The sequence below is a fragment of the Sipha flava genome, unplaced genomic scaffold (assembly GCF_003268045.1).
Source record: "Sipha flava isolate LNK unplaced genomic scaffold, YSA_version1 164_pilon_pilon, whole genome shotgun sequence".
NCBI classification, from domain to species: domain Eukaryota; kingdom Metazoa; phylum Arthropoda; class Insecta; order Hemiptera; family Aphididae; genus Sipha; species Sipha flava.
In genome coordinates, this window is record NW_020271825.1 from 565,124 (window position 1) to 583,723 (window position 18,600).

The 18,600-nt window shown below is 27.8% G+C and overlaps 3 protein-coding genes across 7 annotated transcripts; 2 read left to right on the plus strand and 1 right to left on the minus strand.

Annotated features, from left to right (window-relative positions):
* Positions 1-1,855: 1,855 nt before the first annotated feature.
* On the plus strand, positions 1,856-7,465 carry LOC112679523 (peroxisomal acyl-coenzyme A oxidase 3-like). 5 transcript variants are annotated; one of them, XM_025549363.1, is made up of 17 exons: positions 1,856-2,168; positions 2,356-2,476; positions 3,149-3,237; positions 3,861-3,995; positions 4,066-4,224; positions 4,293-4,439; positions 4,511-4,658; positions 4,824-4,998; positions 5,063-5,178; positions 5,560-5,723; positions 5,851-5,973; positions 6,037-6,157; positions 6,213-6,452; positions 6,510-6,670; positions 6,749-6,884; positions 6,945-7,099; positions 7,300-7,465. In XM_025549363.1, exons 3-17 carry the CDS (start codon positions 3,163-3,165, stop codon positions 7,393-7,395), a joined length of 2,151 nt encoding a protein of 716 aa, XP_025405148.1. In that variant the 5' UTR covers positions 1,856-2,168; positions 2,356-2,476; positions 3,149-3,162; the 3' UTR covers positions 7,396-7,465. The 5 variants fall into 5 exon arrangements, 4 of the variants coding, with proteins under 4 accessions (XP_025405148.1, XP_025405151.1, XP_025405150.1 ...); XM_025549366.1 differs by lacking the exon at positions 3,149-3,237; XM_025549365.1 differs by lacking the exon at positions 2,356-2,476.
* Positions 7,466-7,516: 51 nt separating this feature from the next.
* Positions 7,517-10,327, minus strand: LOC112679524 (beta-1,3-glucosyltransferase). Its single transcript, XM_025549368.1, has 10 exons — positions 10,025-10,327; positions 9,850-9,956; positions 9,363-9,445; positions 9,188-9,296; positions 8,757-8,896; positions 8,521-8,686; positions 8,318-8,459; positions 8,102-8,255; positions 7,773-8,040; positions 7,517-7,713 (listed from the first exon to the last, which is right to left on the minus strand). The coding sequence occupies exons 1-10, from the start codon at positions 10,083-10,085 to the stop codon at positions 7,573-7,575; spliced, it is 1,371 nt and encodes a 456-aa protein (XP_025405153.1). The 5' UTR covers positions 10,086-10,327; the 3' UTR covers positions 7,517-7,572.
* Positions 10,328-14,174: 3,847 nt separating this feature from the next.
* On the plus strand, positions 14,175-15,841 carry LOC112679525 (isocitrate dehydrogenase [NAD] subunit gamma, mitochondrial). Its single transcript, XM_025549369.1, has 2 exons — positions 14,175-14,505; positions 14,663-15,841. Exons 1-2 carry the CDS (start codon positions 14,372-14,374, stop codon positions 15,687-15,689), a joined length of 1,161 nt encoding a protein of 386 aa, XP_025405154.1. The 5' UTR covers positions 14,175-14,371; the 3' UTR covers positions 15,690-15,841.
* Positions 15,842-18,600: the final 2,759 nt, after the last annotated feature.

Sequence of the window (18,600 nt, forward strand, 5' to 3'; positions counted from 1 at the left end):
TTTGGGGTTTTTTTTTTTTTTAATATGGAAGGAATTGACGATGATATTTTACGAGAAAAATCAAAAAGGAGTTAGTAAATATTTATAGTGTTTATAACAGGAACTTGAGAATGAGATTATACAATTTAATACAATAATGAAGTATTTTTCAGAAGATGAAGAATTAACTATGCACAGTTTTCTTGAAGTATTAACAGTATTAAAGTTAAACGATTCATTACCTATTGTGTAAATAGCTTTAAAACTTTTTATGGTCAAATGCTAGCGGAGAAAGATCGTTCTCATCTTTAAAAACAGTTAAGAACTACCAGAAAACATAATTATCTAATGAAAGTAGTCATAGTTGTCTCTAATATTTATTGTAAATATTTTCCTAAAAAGTATAGGTTGAAATAATATTATTAAAGAGTTTGCTGCACAGATAGCTAAAATATAGTTGTAAATGTTTTATATTGAATAAATTTGTATTTAAATGTTTATATTTAGTACCTACTAAAGTCTATAAATTTAAAAACTACTGATGCTACAATATGTTTATAAATATAAATTAATTAAACAAACTTAATTATGTTGTTACTTGTTGTATACATATAAATATATATTGGTTTGTGGAGGGGGTTGAAAGATGAAATTTTAAAATCTGTCCCTATGCAGCAAATTTATTAATCCGATACTGTTTACAATAAATCCTTGCAATATTTTTTTGTTTCTTTATAATATCCTTACATTAAGAACACTATTTTATACAATTTTAAAAAGGTTTAGGCTTATGGGGAGGATCTGACCCCACATTCCCCCCTTATATATGCCCCTGTTATGGTATAATAATTATAATTATCTTCTATATAGACCAGGGATGTGCACTTTTTCGGGAAAATAAAATCATGAACATGTCCGAGGAAAGTTTCCGGGAATATCCCACATGTGAGAAGTGTAGGAAATGTTTAATAATACAGATTTTTATAAGTAATATTTGTTAAAAAAATCAGTTGCATTTCCCCTCATGACAAAATCATTTGAACACCACTGATTTTCACAGAGAACAAATAAGGGCTAAGAGCCGACCCCTGATTCACACCAACTCCTATGTTAAAAAATCTTCTGTTACTCCACACAAACTCTACACAAGTTCTCGTGTCTTAATACACATCCTGAATCAAATTTATTTAAATATTTGGGACCTCTTGTCTCATTAATGCCCACTTTAAAATGTATTCCAAGAAAATAATTTACAATAAATTATAATGCCCTTGTAGACATAGAGTACAGTGACGATTTAAGATGTATATTAAACCGTAAGTACAGTCGATACGTACATAAACCACCCATCGATAGGTATCTAAATTTTAAATTAAAATTAGTTATTTTTTATTATTTGTAAATAATTTTGTGTTAACACATTATAATAATAAAAAAAAAAAATTATAAGAATAATTTAACATTATTATTTTTAATGTTTAAAATTCGAAGAAAGAATAAATCCCGATTTTAATAAAAAGCTAGAATTTTGCCCTCCCTCCTCTGGATACCTATTGGCTAATACCTATGTCTAGGGCCCCGCAAATACCTAGCGCCAACACTGATTATGATATAGATATTTATGGAACTTCCTTAAACCGTCAGTTCCTAATGGCCATCGGAGAAACGGATTGAAGTGACGATGTAGTCATCTGCAGTGTAATACATTTTCCAATATCATTTCTGAACGCTGCAGCGGTATCTGGTTTCAAATCCACGTATCACGTGCAGCGGCCATTCAATGTTTACAGCTGTCACGGAATGTTTATTTTGTGCAGCTATCATATGTAGATAAGGTTTATCAGCTTTCTTTTAAAAAGTATTATCATGTATTATTATTATTTTTTTATACGTCGATCAATTACCGTTCGCGTCCGTAATAGCGATTGTAATTACGTGTTGCCTTGCAACACAACAATTACTTATTAATAATAGTACAACCCATGTGTGTCATGCCGTTCACTTGTTTGATGACCCATTATTCGTGTTTTGGTTTCTCATCATTACAGTCTTGTTCTGTTTAAATTACAAATATTGTTTCAGTTTTCCTCTCTGTTCAATATAACTTTGAAACTATACAAAATTATAAAACAATTATTAACGATTATTATTTACAAAACTATACATAATTCGCAAAAAAACCAAACGAGGTAGGTACAATATGCTGCTGTACATTCATCGATTATCCGTATACAGTGCCACATTTTCAAATTTTTAGGGGGGAGGGTTTACAATTGTTCTAAAAAATAATTAATTTTATAAAATTATAATTATATTATTATACAAATATTACAACCATATGGTATAAATTAATGTTTTATTTCTCTGTTCCTTTAGAGCAAGTCATTTATGATTGAACTTTTTTTTCCTCTTGGCGAAGTTTAAAACTCTAGACCTCCCTTCCTCCAAAAATACGCCATTGTCTGTATCATTTATCTGTGATATACTCATTATGATGGTAACTACATTTAAGAAACAATTTGGTTCAAATTAAGACCTACTGTTAGTACCTCAAATTGCATTAGAATAAATAGCGTGGAAACTATTATTTTTCTATAGGGGTATTAAGATAATATAAAATTTTACCTTTTTACCTTTAAAGAAGGTGCATAATGTTTAATAAATTTAAATCATAGTAGAAATGTGTATTCCGAATACAAATTTAATTTCAATAGAAAATAAACAAATTTAATTCTAAATTTGTACTAAAATTAACCTAAATTACTATAAAAAAATGTATACAGTAATATAATCTACATTTATTTAAAATTTTCAATTTAACTCTAAAGTACCTTACTTTATATATTTTTATTTTTACATGAATAATAAATATATAAATATTGAAATAATGCCTTTTGGTTGAAAATACTGTGATATCAAAATATATCAACATATAAATATTGTATAAAGATAAATGTTAAAATACTGGTAACTAATTGTATATCAATTTATCACATACTTATTTCAATATTCCTAGCTTATATGTCTACCATTATTGGTGATGGAGCAATTTATCATTAAGTATGGTTGTCCTTTTAATTTTCATTTAAAAACATATCAACTACAATTTTTATTTGTTAAGAAATACATCCAATTTGTTAGTATCTCATTTGTATGTATTTTATTTTAGATTTTAGTATCAAAATGTTTGTAATCAGACGTAGAATAAAACTTAATTTTCAAAAAAAATTTAAGTATTCAAGCACAATTAACTCCGAGGTAATTTTACTGATTGACACAACATAATTATAATATTTAAATATTACCTATACCTAACACTTATTTCATTAAATTACCTACAATTTATAATTTTATAATTCATTAAAAATGTAATTTCATTTTTTTAACTAGAACAACTAACTCTTCTTAATAAGATATTGTTCTATTGAACTATAATCTATTGTAACCTAGTAACCTCTGAATAAATTATACCGAAGGACTGGACTGTATTACTAATCATCTGTATAGTATATTTAAGTATCCTAAATAATTTTAAATATGTGAAAAGCCTTACCTATATTAACAACATATGGGATTATGTTCCAAAATGGACAAAAGATAAATTGCTATTGTTTACCATTTTCACTTTAAGAAATAAAACTTATCAGTAAACTCCTCATAATATTGGAATCTAAAAAATTTTCAAATGGTTATTCCAGTGTGATGAACTTATCTCTCATAGTTTTTCTATTTTTTATTTTCTTTGGATATAATAGGTTAATAGTAGTATTAATTAATTGTATAGTTGAAATATCAAGGAGCATTATAATTTCATCGATAGAAATATAATTAAGACTTATATTTAAATAATAATAAAATACTATTTTTAATTTCTTTTGTAGATCACAATGAATACTTGTCCAGATATTTTAAAAGATTTTGAATCTGGACCTTTAGATTTTTACAGAAAACGTGCTACTATTGATTGGAAAAAAATGAGAGTTTTTATAGAAACTGAAGAAGTTTTACGATATAAGGTGCTTAATTAATATATTTATTAAATTTACTATGTTTTGTAATATAATAGTATTATATTATAATGATTAGATGAGAGCTTGGAAAGCTTTTGAATCTGATCCACTTTTTCAACATTCCAATGAAACATTGTCATTAGATGAGCAACGAAGATTAGCATTATTAAGGATGTACAAAATTGTAGAATCAAATATTTATCCATTTGATGAAATAATGACAAGTCCTAGACTGGTAAATACAGTAAACATTTTTATGTAATTTACTTTTTTTTATTAAATAATGAAATATTGAATTTGCAGGCTTTAGCTAAGATTATATCGATGTTTCAATACTGTCCGTCTGTTGCAATAAAAGTTGGACTTACGTTTGACATGTTTTCTAATGTAATATTTAGTATGGATAATGGAAGAAATTCAGATTTATATCAAAAGGCTCAAGAAGGAAAAGTGAGATATATTACATTTAACATAATAAATAATTATGTAAATTTGTATAAAAAATTTTATTAAAACTTTAGGTTCCTGGTTGTTTTGCACTTACAGAAATTTCACATGGTACTAATACTAAAGAAATGAGAACAGTAGCATTATATGATAATAATATAAAAAAATTTATTTTAAACACTCCAGATTTTGAAGCAGCAAAATGTTGGGTTGGTAGTTTAGGTAATTATTTTATTTTTAGATAGATAATGTATTATTTATACTTAGAATACATCTTAAAATAGTTTTTAATATAATTTGTTATATAAAACGAAATTTACTTTTAGTTAATATTGTAATAATGATTTATTTACACCTGTTTGTATAAATATAATTGAAATTATTTAGGAAAATCAAGTACACATGCAATAATATGGGCCAAGTTAATTATGAGTAATGGTGATGACCATGGATTACATGCATTTGTTGTTAGTATAAGAGATCCAAAAACTATGTTACCTTATTCTGGAGTTATAGTTGGAGATTTGGGAGAAAAAGCTAGTTTAAATGGAGTGGATAATGGGTATGTTATTTTCTAATATTACATATGTATATTTTGTAACACTTAAATTAATATTTCCTAATAGATTTATAATGTTTAATAACTATTGTATACCAAAGGAAAGTTTACTAAGCAAAACAGGAGATATAAATGATAATGGACAATACATTTCACCTTTCAAAAATAAATCAAAACGATTAGGTAATAATACAACTTTTATTATTACTTCTTATTTAAACAGTAATTATATTAAAAGCTACAATTGTTAAAGTAGTGTATTATGTTTACTAAATAAACAATGTATTGTTTACATTATTTTTCTAATATTTACATATTTTATAATTTAAGACTGAAGGGTCATTATAACTGTTGGTATTATCCTGTAAAAATTAGTACATTTTTATGATACTCAGTATTTATTATTTACACAGTAAATACTTTTTGTTTATTGAATTATGTTTTAAAATATTTTGAAGTAAAAACTTAGTATTTTGTATAATTAAAGTAGTAAAATTTAAATTTAAAATTGAATTTTATTCTTCATTAACCAGTATTGTTAAAAAATATAATTTATATTTATAGGGGCTTCATTGGGAAGTTTATCGATTGGAAGGTTAAGTATTGTTAATATATGTGTAGCATACATTACAAAAGCGGTTCCAATAGCAATAAGATATACAGGTGTTAGGAAACAGTTTGGACCACCAAATGGTGAAGAATTACCAGTATTAGAATATCAGCTAGTAGTAAATATGATTTTTAATTTATTAATTTATTTCTAAACTAGAATCCATATTGTATACAAATTGTATTTTTGTTTAATTTCTAATGGTTTGTTTTATATAATATCAAACTAATCAATCTTATTTTTAGCAATGTCGACTAATCCCAAATTTGGCTGCTGCATATGCATTAAAAATTTATGGCGATTATGTGGCAAAAGTTTATGAGTCATTTATAATGGAGATGATGACAAATGCTGGTTCTGAAAAACTTGTAACTATAAAAATTTTTTTAAAAAAATGTAAAGAAAATATTATACAAGTTTAATTTGTTTAGCGATTACTTGGTGTAGAAATCCATGCAGTTTCTAGTTGCTCAAAACCCATTGCTGCATGGACATGTCGTGATGCAATTCAAGAATGTAGAGAAGCATGTGGTGGTCATGGGTATTTAAAAGGTAATTTTGAGTATCAAATTAAGTTAAATTTGTATTTATTTAATATTATTGTTAGCTGCTGGACTTAGTGAATTACGGAGTGCGAATGATGCTAATTGTACATATGAAGGTGATAATAATGTATTAATACAACAAACGAGTAATTGGCTGTTAAATATCTGGGCAAGTTTATTGAACGGAGATAAGAGTTGTTGTGATACTCCATTAGGTACTATAGGATTTCTGAAAAAAGCAGAAACTATACTGAATGAAAAATTTAAATTGTCCAGAATAAATGAAGTCTTCACATACACACGTAATTTATTATACATTTTAAACATGACATAATTTTAATATATTTCTATATGGATAGATTTAGAGTTACTTTCATGTTTCGAATGGATGATATGTTATCTTTTACGACAGACACATGCACAATTACAGTTATTGAAAGATCAACAAAAAGATGTATTTACTGCAAAAAATGATTCTCAGATGTTCTTTGCTAGAGATCTATCAATAGTTTTTGCAGAAGTAAGTAATATATTATTTTAATTACTTTTATAATGTATTATATATATATACATATATATATATTTTATTTTCCTATAGTATCTTGTTCTAAAAGAATTTATTGAAACAACAAAATCTCCAAATTTAGATATCCCTCACAAATTAGTTTTACAGAAACTTGCTTCACTCTATGGATTTTGGTCAATTGAAAAACATTTGTCTATTATGTATGAAGGTACGTATTTATAAATATTACATTTTATACAATTGTAAGTATTTTTACTTGATTCAATAGGTGGTTATGCCAATGGGCCATTGGCATCAGTAATAGTTAAAGGATCCATTATAGAACTATGTTCAAGTCTTAAGGATGAGGCTGTTACACTTGCTGATGCTATAGTACCTCCAGATTTTATACTAAATTCTGTGTTAGCTGCTTCAAATGGAAAGGTAAATTAACAAAACCAAGTAAATATTAAACATTGTATAAAGTTTAATATTTTTAAAAAATACATCAATATTTTAACATTAATAAATTTAAACTTAAATTAATAAATTACTAAAACTAATGTAAAAGTGTAAAAAATTATTAAATTATCAATATTTAAATTTAATAGTAATTGTTTGTTGTATATTACATTTTGTATTAGGTTTATGATAATTTGAAAAAAGTATTATTTGAAGATAAATCAACTTTTGAAAGGCCAACTTGGTGGACAGAGATAGCAGTACGATCAAAGCTATAATTTTATAAATTGAGATATACCGAGAAATTCAAATTTCTAATTATTAAAGATGTTAAAACTATTATTTACATTTGTATTAATTGTTATTATCAAGGTTAATATTATTGTATTTTTTTTTAAATTTTTTTTATTAAAAATGGTTTTTTTTTGCGTTAGAGTATTTATTAATTTGATACCTTAAAGTTCATCATGCCCAAAAGAAGAATCTTGGTATAGCCAATGACGATAGATTTCAATTGGATCAATCATCCAATGCTTATGAAAAGATACCATTGGATAAGATTCCAAATATTCATCAGCATAATCTTGCGGTCTGGCCTATAAAATAAAAAATTGTGTGTAACAAAGATCAATACTATATTTAATTGTTATTCAACTTGATGAAAAACAGGAGAATGAACCACCGTGGCATTTAAAGACTGCAAGCACATGCCTATAACCATATCATCAGGTGCATCATGGGCATAACATCGGCAATTGGTACCCAATTTATGTACCAAGGCAACATTAAATATTATACCTCCTCCACCTGTCAAATAGTTATAGCCTAAAGACTGATCTCCTCGAATATTGTAACCATATCTTTGTCCAAGCGCAATTTGCTGACCATTCCAGCAGCTCAATATAGATGCTAATCGAGGAACACTAAGAAAAAATAAAATTATTTTTATAATCATCAATAAAGCTTTTAATGAACTAAAACTACCTCAAAAGAGTATCATCATCAGTCAGTGCAATCCATTTCACTGATTTGTTTGATAAAAGTTTCTTAGATAGATATTTCAAAATTGTCAATGTTTTTAAACAATGTCCTCTTTCTGTATTTGGTACATCTAATACTGTTGTTGGTATTGTATTGTCTAAGAATATTTATTTTTTTTTAATACACTTAATACATATTAAACTTAAAGATATAAAGTACCAAGTTTATCACTGAAATATTCAATATGAACAGTATCTCGGCCCCAGGTAGATTGCAATACAGGTATTCTATCGTTATGGAATTTACTGCAGGTTTTAACAGCAAAATAAATTGAATCTTTGGTCACCTTTCCATAATGTGCCTAGAAAAAAACTGATTACAATGTAAAAATTGAATTGATAATATATAAATATACTACTTACACATTCACTTCTTTCAGCTAGAGGATGGACAACACAGTCTGGAGATAACTTTAAACAAAATTTCAAAGGTAAATGTTGAATTTTATGATTGACTAGTAATGCCAACTCATAAGAAGCATCAATTGAAAAGTCAGAGCCAATACCTTCTACATTTTTATCAACTATACTATGAAAATTAAAAAGAAAAAAAATTCAAGAATAAACTAAATAAAATAAATTAATAGTTTTATACAGACCTTTTTAATAGTTCAACAGACATCAGAAATCCTGCGGCGAATAGTGGGTAAGTAACCCTTTTGCTTTCATCTTCTTCAAAAGCATAATGATGAATGATTGTAGGGTATTTATCTTTCACACCATATCCCATCCAAACAGACTAAATTCCATATAGTTAAAAAGAAAATAAAAAAAAAAAATTAATTCATATTTTTTACATAAGAAATTAAACTAAGTAATAAGCTAAAATCATCTACAAGATAATCTAAAGTAAAACATAATTTCAATGATAGATAGATTAATTTATGTAAGTTATAGAAATTTAATCTTGCATAAGGTAATTAAAATATTTCATCAACTATTTACTGTACTAGGAATAATATAGCAAAATACTAGAATAATTATTTTCATATTCATTTTATAAGTTTGATAATTTATATGACATACTCACTTCATTAGAGTTTTTACTCTCCAAAAATAAAAGTAAATTTTTGTAATTCACAAAAGCATTTTCTTCACAAAACAAAAACCATTTTGAATGTTCATTATTTTGATACAATCTAAAATAAATATAAGAGAATACTAGTTGAACATTTAAAAACAATTCCATGCAAATATTTTATTACAATTTTATTATTGGAATAATTGTCCAACTCCCTGGTCCAGGAAATTGTTCATGGAGCATGTATACTTCACCAAAATGTGCATTCTATAAGGTGAACATTGAAATGTTAATATTTTATGGAAATATAATTTGTAAAATTTAAAATTAAGAACAAATAAAAATAACTATATTTTATTTCAAACCTTATCAATTGAATGCTTTTACAGTTCAAACGAATCAAATAATTTCAATAAATAGATTTTGAATAAAAATTATACATCAACTTAGGCATCAGCAAAGTTATAATGCTTATTTAATTTTATTTATTTATTAACACTCAACTATCAACGTATGAATACTAATAATTATAAATGTAATCATTAATATTAAAATATTTACTAAATTTTGTTTGATACAATTGATAAAATAGAATTTTTTTTTAATAGATAATATTATTAACTAGTAACTAAAGCAAGTTACTGAATATAATAAATAATATGTACACTAACTTTAATAGATTTTTTTTGCTTTAAAATATTATTCTTCAAGCTTAATGCTTGGTCAGCACTGTAATCATTTTGTTGACTTAAAATTGTAATGACAATATCTGAAGATACTGCAACAAATCACCATGTCTGTATATTATGCAGTAATAATTAAGGTTGAGCGGGGAAAAAAACTCACCAAGTTTATGAGAAGCTGACAAAAAATACAAGCAAATAAAATAAACGTGATTTAATAACATAATGATTTAATCGATCAAGTTAAAATTTAAATGGCGATAATTGAAATCCATCCAACTCGTTGAAGCATCTATTGATAATGACATTGAATAAGTGTTCTTTGAAGTCTAAAGTAAGACAGTAAGTAAGAAAACAAACAATATTTCGTTTATTTTATATTTTTATAAATTAACTTTTAAGTAAGAAATACATTTCATATTTGTACTTGTATTGGTATATGACGTTAATAGTTCAGACTTAAGATAAGGGACCACGTGCATGAAGTTGGCAATAATAAATTTGGGTACTTTTAATGATAAGAAATAAAACTTAGGAAATGTGGCAAAATATTTAAAAAATATGTACCTGTTTAAAATATATCCCAACGGTAAAGTTATGATAGTCATTATGTTAATATAAAATAATGAAAATTGTATTTAAACAATTATTGAATTTTTCTTACACTATAATTATCAAATTATGTAGAATATATGTGCAATTACCAGACTTAAAAAAAATATTTATTAAATGAATTAAATGGAATAATAATATTCTAATAACATTTGATGACAAATTATCATTGGTTAATTTAATTGTAGATGTTATTTGTACTTAATTATTAATTAATGCGAAAGGTTATTAAAATATCATCAACCAAGTACCCTCGAAAAATGAGAATCATAAATCATTTAAAGTCGATAAAAATATATAATTATGATGCATTAGGTTTATTATGATGAATTATCAATCCTAAAATGAATATTTTTTGTAAGTACAAAATGGCAAATACCAATACATTTCAATTATTGTAATACATATCCACCATCGACGATGAAGTACCTAATGTACACTAATTTTTATAACATGACATTTTCTTTACGTATGATTAATCAATTATATTTATAAAATTATACCTTTCTGATGACGTCCGTTTTGATATATGCATTTATGTGTTAGATGATTAGATTTATGTGTTGCTACGATATTATTCGCAACGATAAGACTGTGGACGCGATCGTCTTTTCACTTCTGTTGACTTTTCTTTTGTTCATTCACCAAAGCAGATTTTGTTTGATACACTTTAGACCGTATACACGCTAATATAAATAAATCACAAATTGTTAAATCTGGTGATCTGAGATCATTGACGTTATATCTATGAGATGTTACTATGTTAGTAAAGGTAATTAGAATTCAGATGGTCGGTAGTCTTATGTCGTCCTAGGCGTGAGTTAGCCTGAGTATTAGTTTTTCAAATTTTGGGACAAAAAAAAAAAAATTAGCGTCCGACCAAGAGCGCAATTTCAATGAAAAAACTGGGGGTGCTGAAGCCCTTCTACCTTTTTCATGTTCCTTAATGGTTATAGACACCCGCAAACCGTACAATTCAACAGTTGCTAAAATATTTGCTAAATTTAAATTGTTCACTTTAATTTTAAATTTTTATTGCGCGTATAATGAATTACCTGTCTGTAAACACAGATATTTTATCACATGATCACTTTTAGATTCTGACTGAAGTGAAGAATATTATGGTTTTATAATGATTTTTGTATTTTATTTGTTTAACACTTTTTCGGATAGAAATACTGGCCCAAAAGTTTTTTCTAGGACTTTTTTAGATTTTAAATTGGTACTTTAGATAGTTCATTTTTTTAAATCATAATAGTTTTTCTAGACATGAGGAAAAAACTGTCCTGAAATGGTAAAAATACGCTGTAAATAAGACTTTCACATTTCAAATTTTAGTTACCTATTTAGTCATAATTCCAAAAGTAATATGGCTAGAAACTTGAAACTTTTATCCTATAGCAAAGATTTTTTTTTTCGTATTGCGAAATATTTTTGTATTGTATAAAAATTTATATATTTATACAAAAAAACTCAAAAACTATTATGTTTTTCTATGCATAATGAGTAATGAGTATTTAAATGTAAATTAACATAAACACATTTGGGGGTGCTAAGCACACCCAAGCCCTCCCCAAATTGTGCCTATGCATCCGACAATGATTGGTACGATGATGAATATCGTGCATTATTATTTTATACTAAGAATTTTACGATAAACATAAAACATTTATTAGAGGTGATGCATTTCTTGTGAAGAATCATACAAAAGCATGTTTCTTCTCCTGCAGTTTTCTGAATTATCCAAAAAGCCGCACAAACGCTATCTATTGAAAGTTTTGCTTTTATTGCTATTATTACTCGTTAATCTTCCAAACATGTAAATTGGGAACTTGTTCCTGATTCCTAAATATTAATGGTATTAACAAACAATAAAAGTAGTGTAAGTATTAGATACACAGACAATGGCGTATTTTCAAATGTTTTAATTTTTTGTGGGTAGAGTGTTTAAAATTGATTTGAAAAATTAGTCATTTTATAATATTATAAAAAAGACATATAAGATATAAATTAATAATTATATTATTCTATTATTATTATAAATACAAATGAAGATATATTTATCACTACATGATATAAATTAATATTCTCTTTTTCTGCACCTTCGTAGTAAGTCATTTATGACATTTGAACAAGGGCGCCCACATGGAGGGGCAGGGGGAAAACTCCTCCCTAGATTTCCAGCTATTTAAAATAATTATATTCAAATTAAATATCCCAAAATCCCAAAAATCATAATTGGTACCAAGGTGTATTAATATTCATAGCTGATTACGTTCAACAATATGTGAAAATCATTTATCTGGATTATGTATGTTAAGTTTACACAGAAAAAAAATCGAAGAACTTCATTTAGCTGAAAAAGTTGTTGATGAATTTGGGAAAAATAAAATAAAATTGCAATTTGTGTTCAATTAATTAATAAAAATGTTTAGTATAGAAATGTTTGATTATTAATAAAAATTAATGCTGCCCCCCCTGAATTTTCATCTGTGGGTGCCCTTGCTTTTGAATCTTTTTTTCTACTAAAGGGTTCGAGAACCGTGACCTCTAAAAATAAAAATACGTCACTGACTGCAAAGTATCATATACTGACATATTGGTATTGATTATTACTATCATTGATTATAGAAAAAACTATTATAAAATTATGATAAATTATTCTATACCTAATCTATGTTACTATGAAGAATAAAGATATCTTTATAATTCATAATTATTACCAGTGGGCATGGGCACCGTGAAACGGGCGCAAGAAGGTGCACTTGCACACCCCTAGATTAAAAAAAAGAATAAAACATAAAATTGTAAGATAGAAGCTATCGTTATCATTATCGGATTTTTAAGTAGCCTGCATTACTTTGTAGCCGTCGAAAAAAGAAAGGAAAATAATTTTGTATACTTAATCATACAATTTGAAAAAATATTTTTACGAATTTAATTTAAATAATTCGAGCATTATTTAGAAAACAGTGTGTATACTATGCATGATGCACTCCCCTGATGGAATTTCTGACGGCGTCTATGTCAGTGGGGTAACCAGGAGGAAGTTTTAAGGTTTTATCTCTCTCCCCCAAAATAAATATTTAATATGAGTTAAAATTATTTTCCAATATGTATTATGTATTTATAATAGTTAAACAGTTTCAAGATTTTACTCATAAATTTAACTTAAACTTATTCTTCCCTACAAACCACCTTCAGAAATTTAATTTTTTTAAATATATAACCTCTCCTCCCCGAAAATAAATCCTGGTTATTGCACTTCAGGGTTACATTTTTTGATCTCATCAAATTGTAATTTTTTGTTGTATCCGAACAGTTTCCATTTTAATTCTGATAGAATTCTCCGAGGCTTTCGAATACAATGAGAAAATAATATTGAGGTAAAACTAATTTTTAAATCCTTTTTAAACATCTCCCGAACAACTCAGCTGGTAACCACTACATGCATGGTTACAATGTAGATCGTGATCGTTACTTACGATTTATTGACAGTTCAACATATCGCAAGGTTTCCGGTATGAAATCGTTATTATTATTCTATTTTACAGAGGGTCATAGTTCATGCGTGTCGACGTCGATCTATTTCCCGCGTAATCCGACCACCGCATAACATTTTAGCTGCTTATCGCTCAGCGAGTTGTGATATCACCAGATAAAAAATCGATCGCCATTGCGTCGTCGTTATCAGTTGGTTTTTATCAGCGACGGAAATGTAAAACAGCTGGATGCTGTACGAATGTTTTTTAAAACCTCCTCTGTGGCTCAGTACCTCTTATTTTTTTATTTTTACTTTATATTCGAGTACACCGACGATATTGGATTATCACCCATTATTTTTATTTCTTTCTGTTTTTTTTTTTTTATTCTGTTAACATAAGGTCGGTCGTTAAACATGTTAGCCGTTTTTACGAAATGTACTCTACAAAAAGCGGGCTCGCACACCATCCGCCCGTTGTCCACCGTCAATTTCGATATCCAACACAAGCATCCACAAAGCAGAAGACAAGTTGGATTGCCAAGAGCCAGGTAAAATCGTAGTATTGTATCACATAGCATACACTTTCGCAACCCCTCTCTTAAGTACCATGCGATTTGTTTCTGTTTACAATTGGGTTTATTTTGCTGTGTGAAATTTAATCCGATTTCGTTTTATCTTTATATTATTTTTTTTTTTTGACAATAGGTATGGCGGCAGGAATGCCGTTACTATGTTACCCGGTGGAGGCATTGGACCCGAATTGATGAGCTATGTCAAAGAAGTTTTCAAGCATGGAGGTGTACCAGTTGACTTCGAGACTATTCAGATTGATCCACAAAGTGATAACAATGATGACCTGCAATATGCCATTATGTCTATACGTAGAAATGGTGTAGCTATCAAAGGTAATATTGAAACGCGAAGTCTCGATACGGGTATCATTTCACGTAATGTAGCCATACGTAATGAACTTGATTTATTTGTGAATGTCATTAACGTTCAATCATACAACAATTTGCCAAGTCGTCACAAAAATCTTAATGTCATTGTTATACGTCAAAATACCGAAGGTGAATATGCAATGTTAGAACACGAGAGCGTTGATGGAGTTGTCGAATCTATGAAAATTATTACAAAAGAAAATTCCCAACGGTTGGCTCGGTATGCATTCGAATTAGCCAAGAACAACGGTCGCAAAAAAGTTACTGCAGTTCACAAAGCAAATATTATGAAATTGTCTGATGGATTATTTTTAGAAACTTGCAAAAAAATGTCTACTGAATATCCTGACATCAAGTTTGAACACATGATTATTGATAATTGTTGTATGCAACTGGTGTCTAATCCTCACCAGTTTGATGTGATGCTTATGCCAAATCTGTATGGATCAATTGTGTCTAATGTAATATGTGGTCTTGTGGGTGGTGCTGGCCTTATATCTGGAAGAAATTATGGTGATCATTATGCAGTTTTTGAGCCAGGTACCAGGAACACGGGTTCGTCTATTGCGGGTACGAACACTGCTAATCCAGTAGCCATGTTAAGTGCATCTGCTGATATGTTGGAACATCTGGGTCACAAAATACATTGCCAAATTATTAGAACAGCTATAGCCAAAACTCTCGAAGAAGACATGGTGCACACAGTTGATTTGAATGGTACAGCTTCAAGTACTGATATTGTACATAATGTTATTAAACATGTAAAAAATATGGCTGGCAGACTACCTTAATTTTATATTAATTGTTCAGAGAGACCTTTAAATTATTATTTTGAAAAGAAAATTAATTTGTTACAAATGTTTTCCCAGTATCCTAACTAAAAGTTATTTCTAGTATTATTGTTTGAGTCATTAAATAAATAAAATTTTATTCATAACCACTATGTTATAATTTTTGATTTAATTTAGCTTGTGGACATATGAATGTATTTAAAATAAATGTTACAATCTGATTGGCTGTAAAGAAATCAGATGTATCAGTAAAATGTACTAGGTAATATAAATCAATATTAATATTATAGTAACACCAGTTATAATTGGTTTTTAGATTTTGTTCCAAAAAATTCTTGTTTTAGTAATGTCTTAAAGTATACTATACTTAAACATTTTTAATATTGTAAATAAATAAATTTAAAGTTTTTCCTAGACTTGATATATACTATAATATATTATTGCGTAGTGTTGAATAACAAGTTGTATTTAGTCTACTTCCAACATATATTTTTTCCTATAATAATTTAATTTAAAGTTTTAACTGTAGCCAAATTAAAAATATTAAGTTCCTCAATAAACATTAAAATTTAAAAGTGAACAATCTTAAATATATAAAATTGTAAATATTTAAAACTAAATTATATTTGTTGTAGCTACATGCATATTTCATAATATTTGCATAAAAAATAACACTTATTTGCACATTCAAAAGATATCTCAAATAAAAAATATTAGGTATTATTTTGTGAATTGTTCATATCATAATTACTTTGCGCTAATACTTACTGGCTATTTCAATATTATAATGAAACTACTGTTTAAGTTATGTAATTAATACTATAATAATTGTATATAATAATAATAATTTTATTTACGGACATTGACAGTAAGTATGTATTATGAATAGAGATAAATAAATGATATTATTTTAATCATTGATTATAAATATACTTATGTACTTATGTACATTAAAATGAAATATAATATAATATACTGAAAATACTGAAGTGTCTGAAGCTTTATAATTATCTGTTAATTATATTATTGTATAATTAATAATTTATATTAAAAGATTACCTTACCTTGTACTCAATTTGACATAAACTTTTTTCTTTTTATAATATTCATTATTAAATTAATAAATACTTTTTTTTGAATTTAAATTATTTCTAAAATAACCCATGAATTATTATTAATTAATAGGATTTGAGTCTTACCCAACTTGTATTACCCAATAATAGGTACTGCAAAAAGTATAAAATAATATCTGAGTGTCAACAAAACGGTATTTAGTTTATTTTTGAATAACTTTATTATCAATGTGTAAACCTGGCTTTAAAGCAAGCCGTAAGTGAGAAAAAAAATACCTACTGAATACTTAAGAAGTAAAATTCAAGCTGTTCCTGTAAACCAGGTTAGTTAAACCAGGAACAAAAAATTTTTTTTACGCATCTAATCAAAATTGATAAAACCAACAATAAATTATATTATGAACGTATAAAAAAATATTTTCAGTGTTTAATATTCAAACCTTAGAAACTATAACACCATCCAATTTCGTAAGAGTATTTATAATCGGTGTTTGAAAACGTTCACTTAAAAATTGAAGTAGCTTACGTTCATGTTAATTGGAAACGGGCATCGCCCTTATATATGGGACCTTTATAAGATGTATTAGGTATACTTAAATTTATGTTTAAAATCTATACTTAAACATATAATCAATATTTATTATTTATTCATGTATTTTTAAAATGATAAATAAATTTTAACGCCCCAGAAATCGTTCAAATTCATTAAAAATACATGTAAATGTTAACGTTCAATTTGAAAAAGTGAGTAACGTGAATGTGTGTTCAGCAAACATCCTCATAACGCATGGGTTTTCCATTGTAGGTATTCTGATAATTAATGAAAATTATGATTCAACATCAAATCATCAAACGAAGTGATAAACGAAAAACAAGCATATTAAATTACTGATAAATAAAATTATAAAATAATTACAAAAAATATCTTAATTTTCAGACTTAATTTTTTATATTATATTTTTTTATTTTAAATGTTTGGATGTTTTCATCCTTGTCGCCTAATAATTAAACATGCCATCTTTTAAGCGAAAAAAATGATTTACTAGGCAACGTTTATGTCGTCCGGTATATTATAATACCGCTCTGCTTCGAATTACACGGTCTGGCCGTTGGAGAAATGCGGGTGCGTTAATCGATGTTCCTTTTCGACGATGACCGCGCATATATAATTAGAAATTACAATTTAATGTTTATTGACTCGTGTACCCATCAATTAAAGGTGCACATGGGGTTGTCCAAGACACGTTTTGTAAAAAACCGGCAAGCTTACCGTGCGCGCACATCGAGGCTACGTGTCACGTTGTGCCTGCAAGCGTAGGCATACGGCAATCCTATGATTATGATTAGTATCAGTCAACCTTTTCTTTGCAGCGCGGACCAGATAAATGTGTAATTATGCAGTCTCGTGTTCCGACCGTCTATTATGTGTATTATAACTCGTGCACAGGGACGCGATGTGAATAAACATCACGGGCTACGGTATAAATTACGCCGATGGGATGTTCACGAAATGAGCACTCGCAGTAATTGATGGTTGTGGTAAGACGTCAGACGATGTATTTACGAGGGTCTTCCTCTGCACCCTTACGAGATGGCGCTTGCGATACGTTACGTTCGAGATGTCCTGTACGCAGACGGAAAACGCGAATTGATGATGGTGCTGGTGCACACGGTTAACCGTTACTGGTGCTCGTAGGCGCACGAGATCCGGATTTGTGGCCAATGTCTTATCGTCTGCGAGGCGTTACTCTAGAGACGCGGTCGAAATGGACCCTAAGGTATGACCGAAGGGCCCGGGTCGTCGCATGGACCATTAGCACCGGCTGAGGCCCGTACCC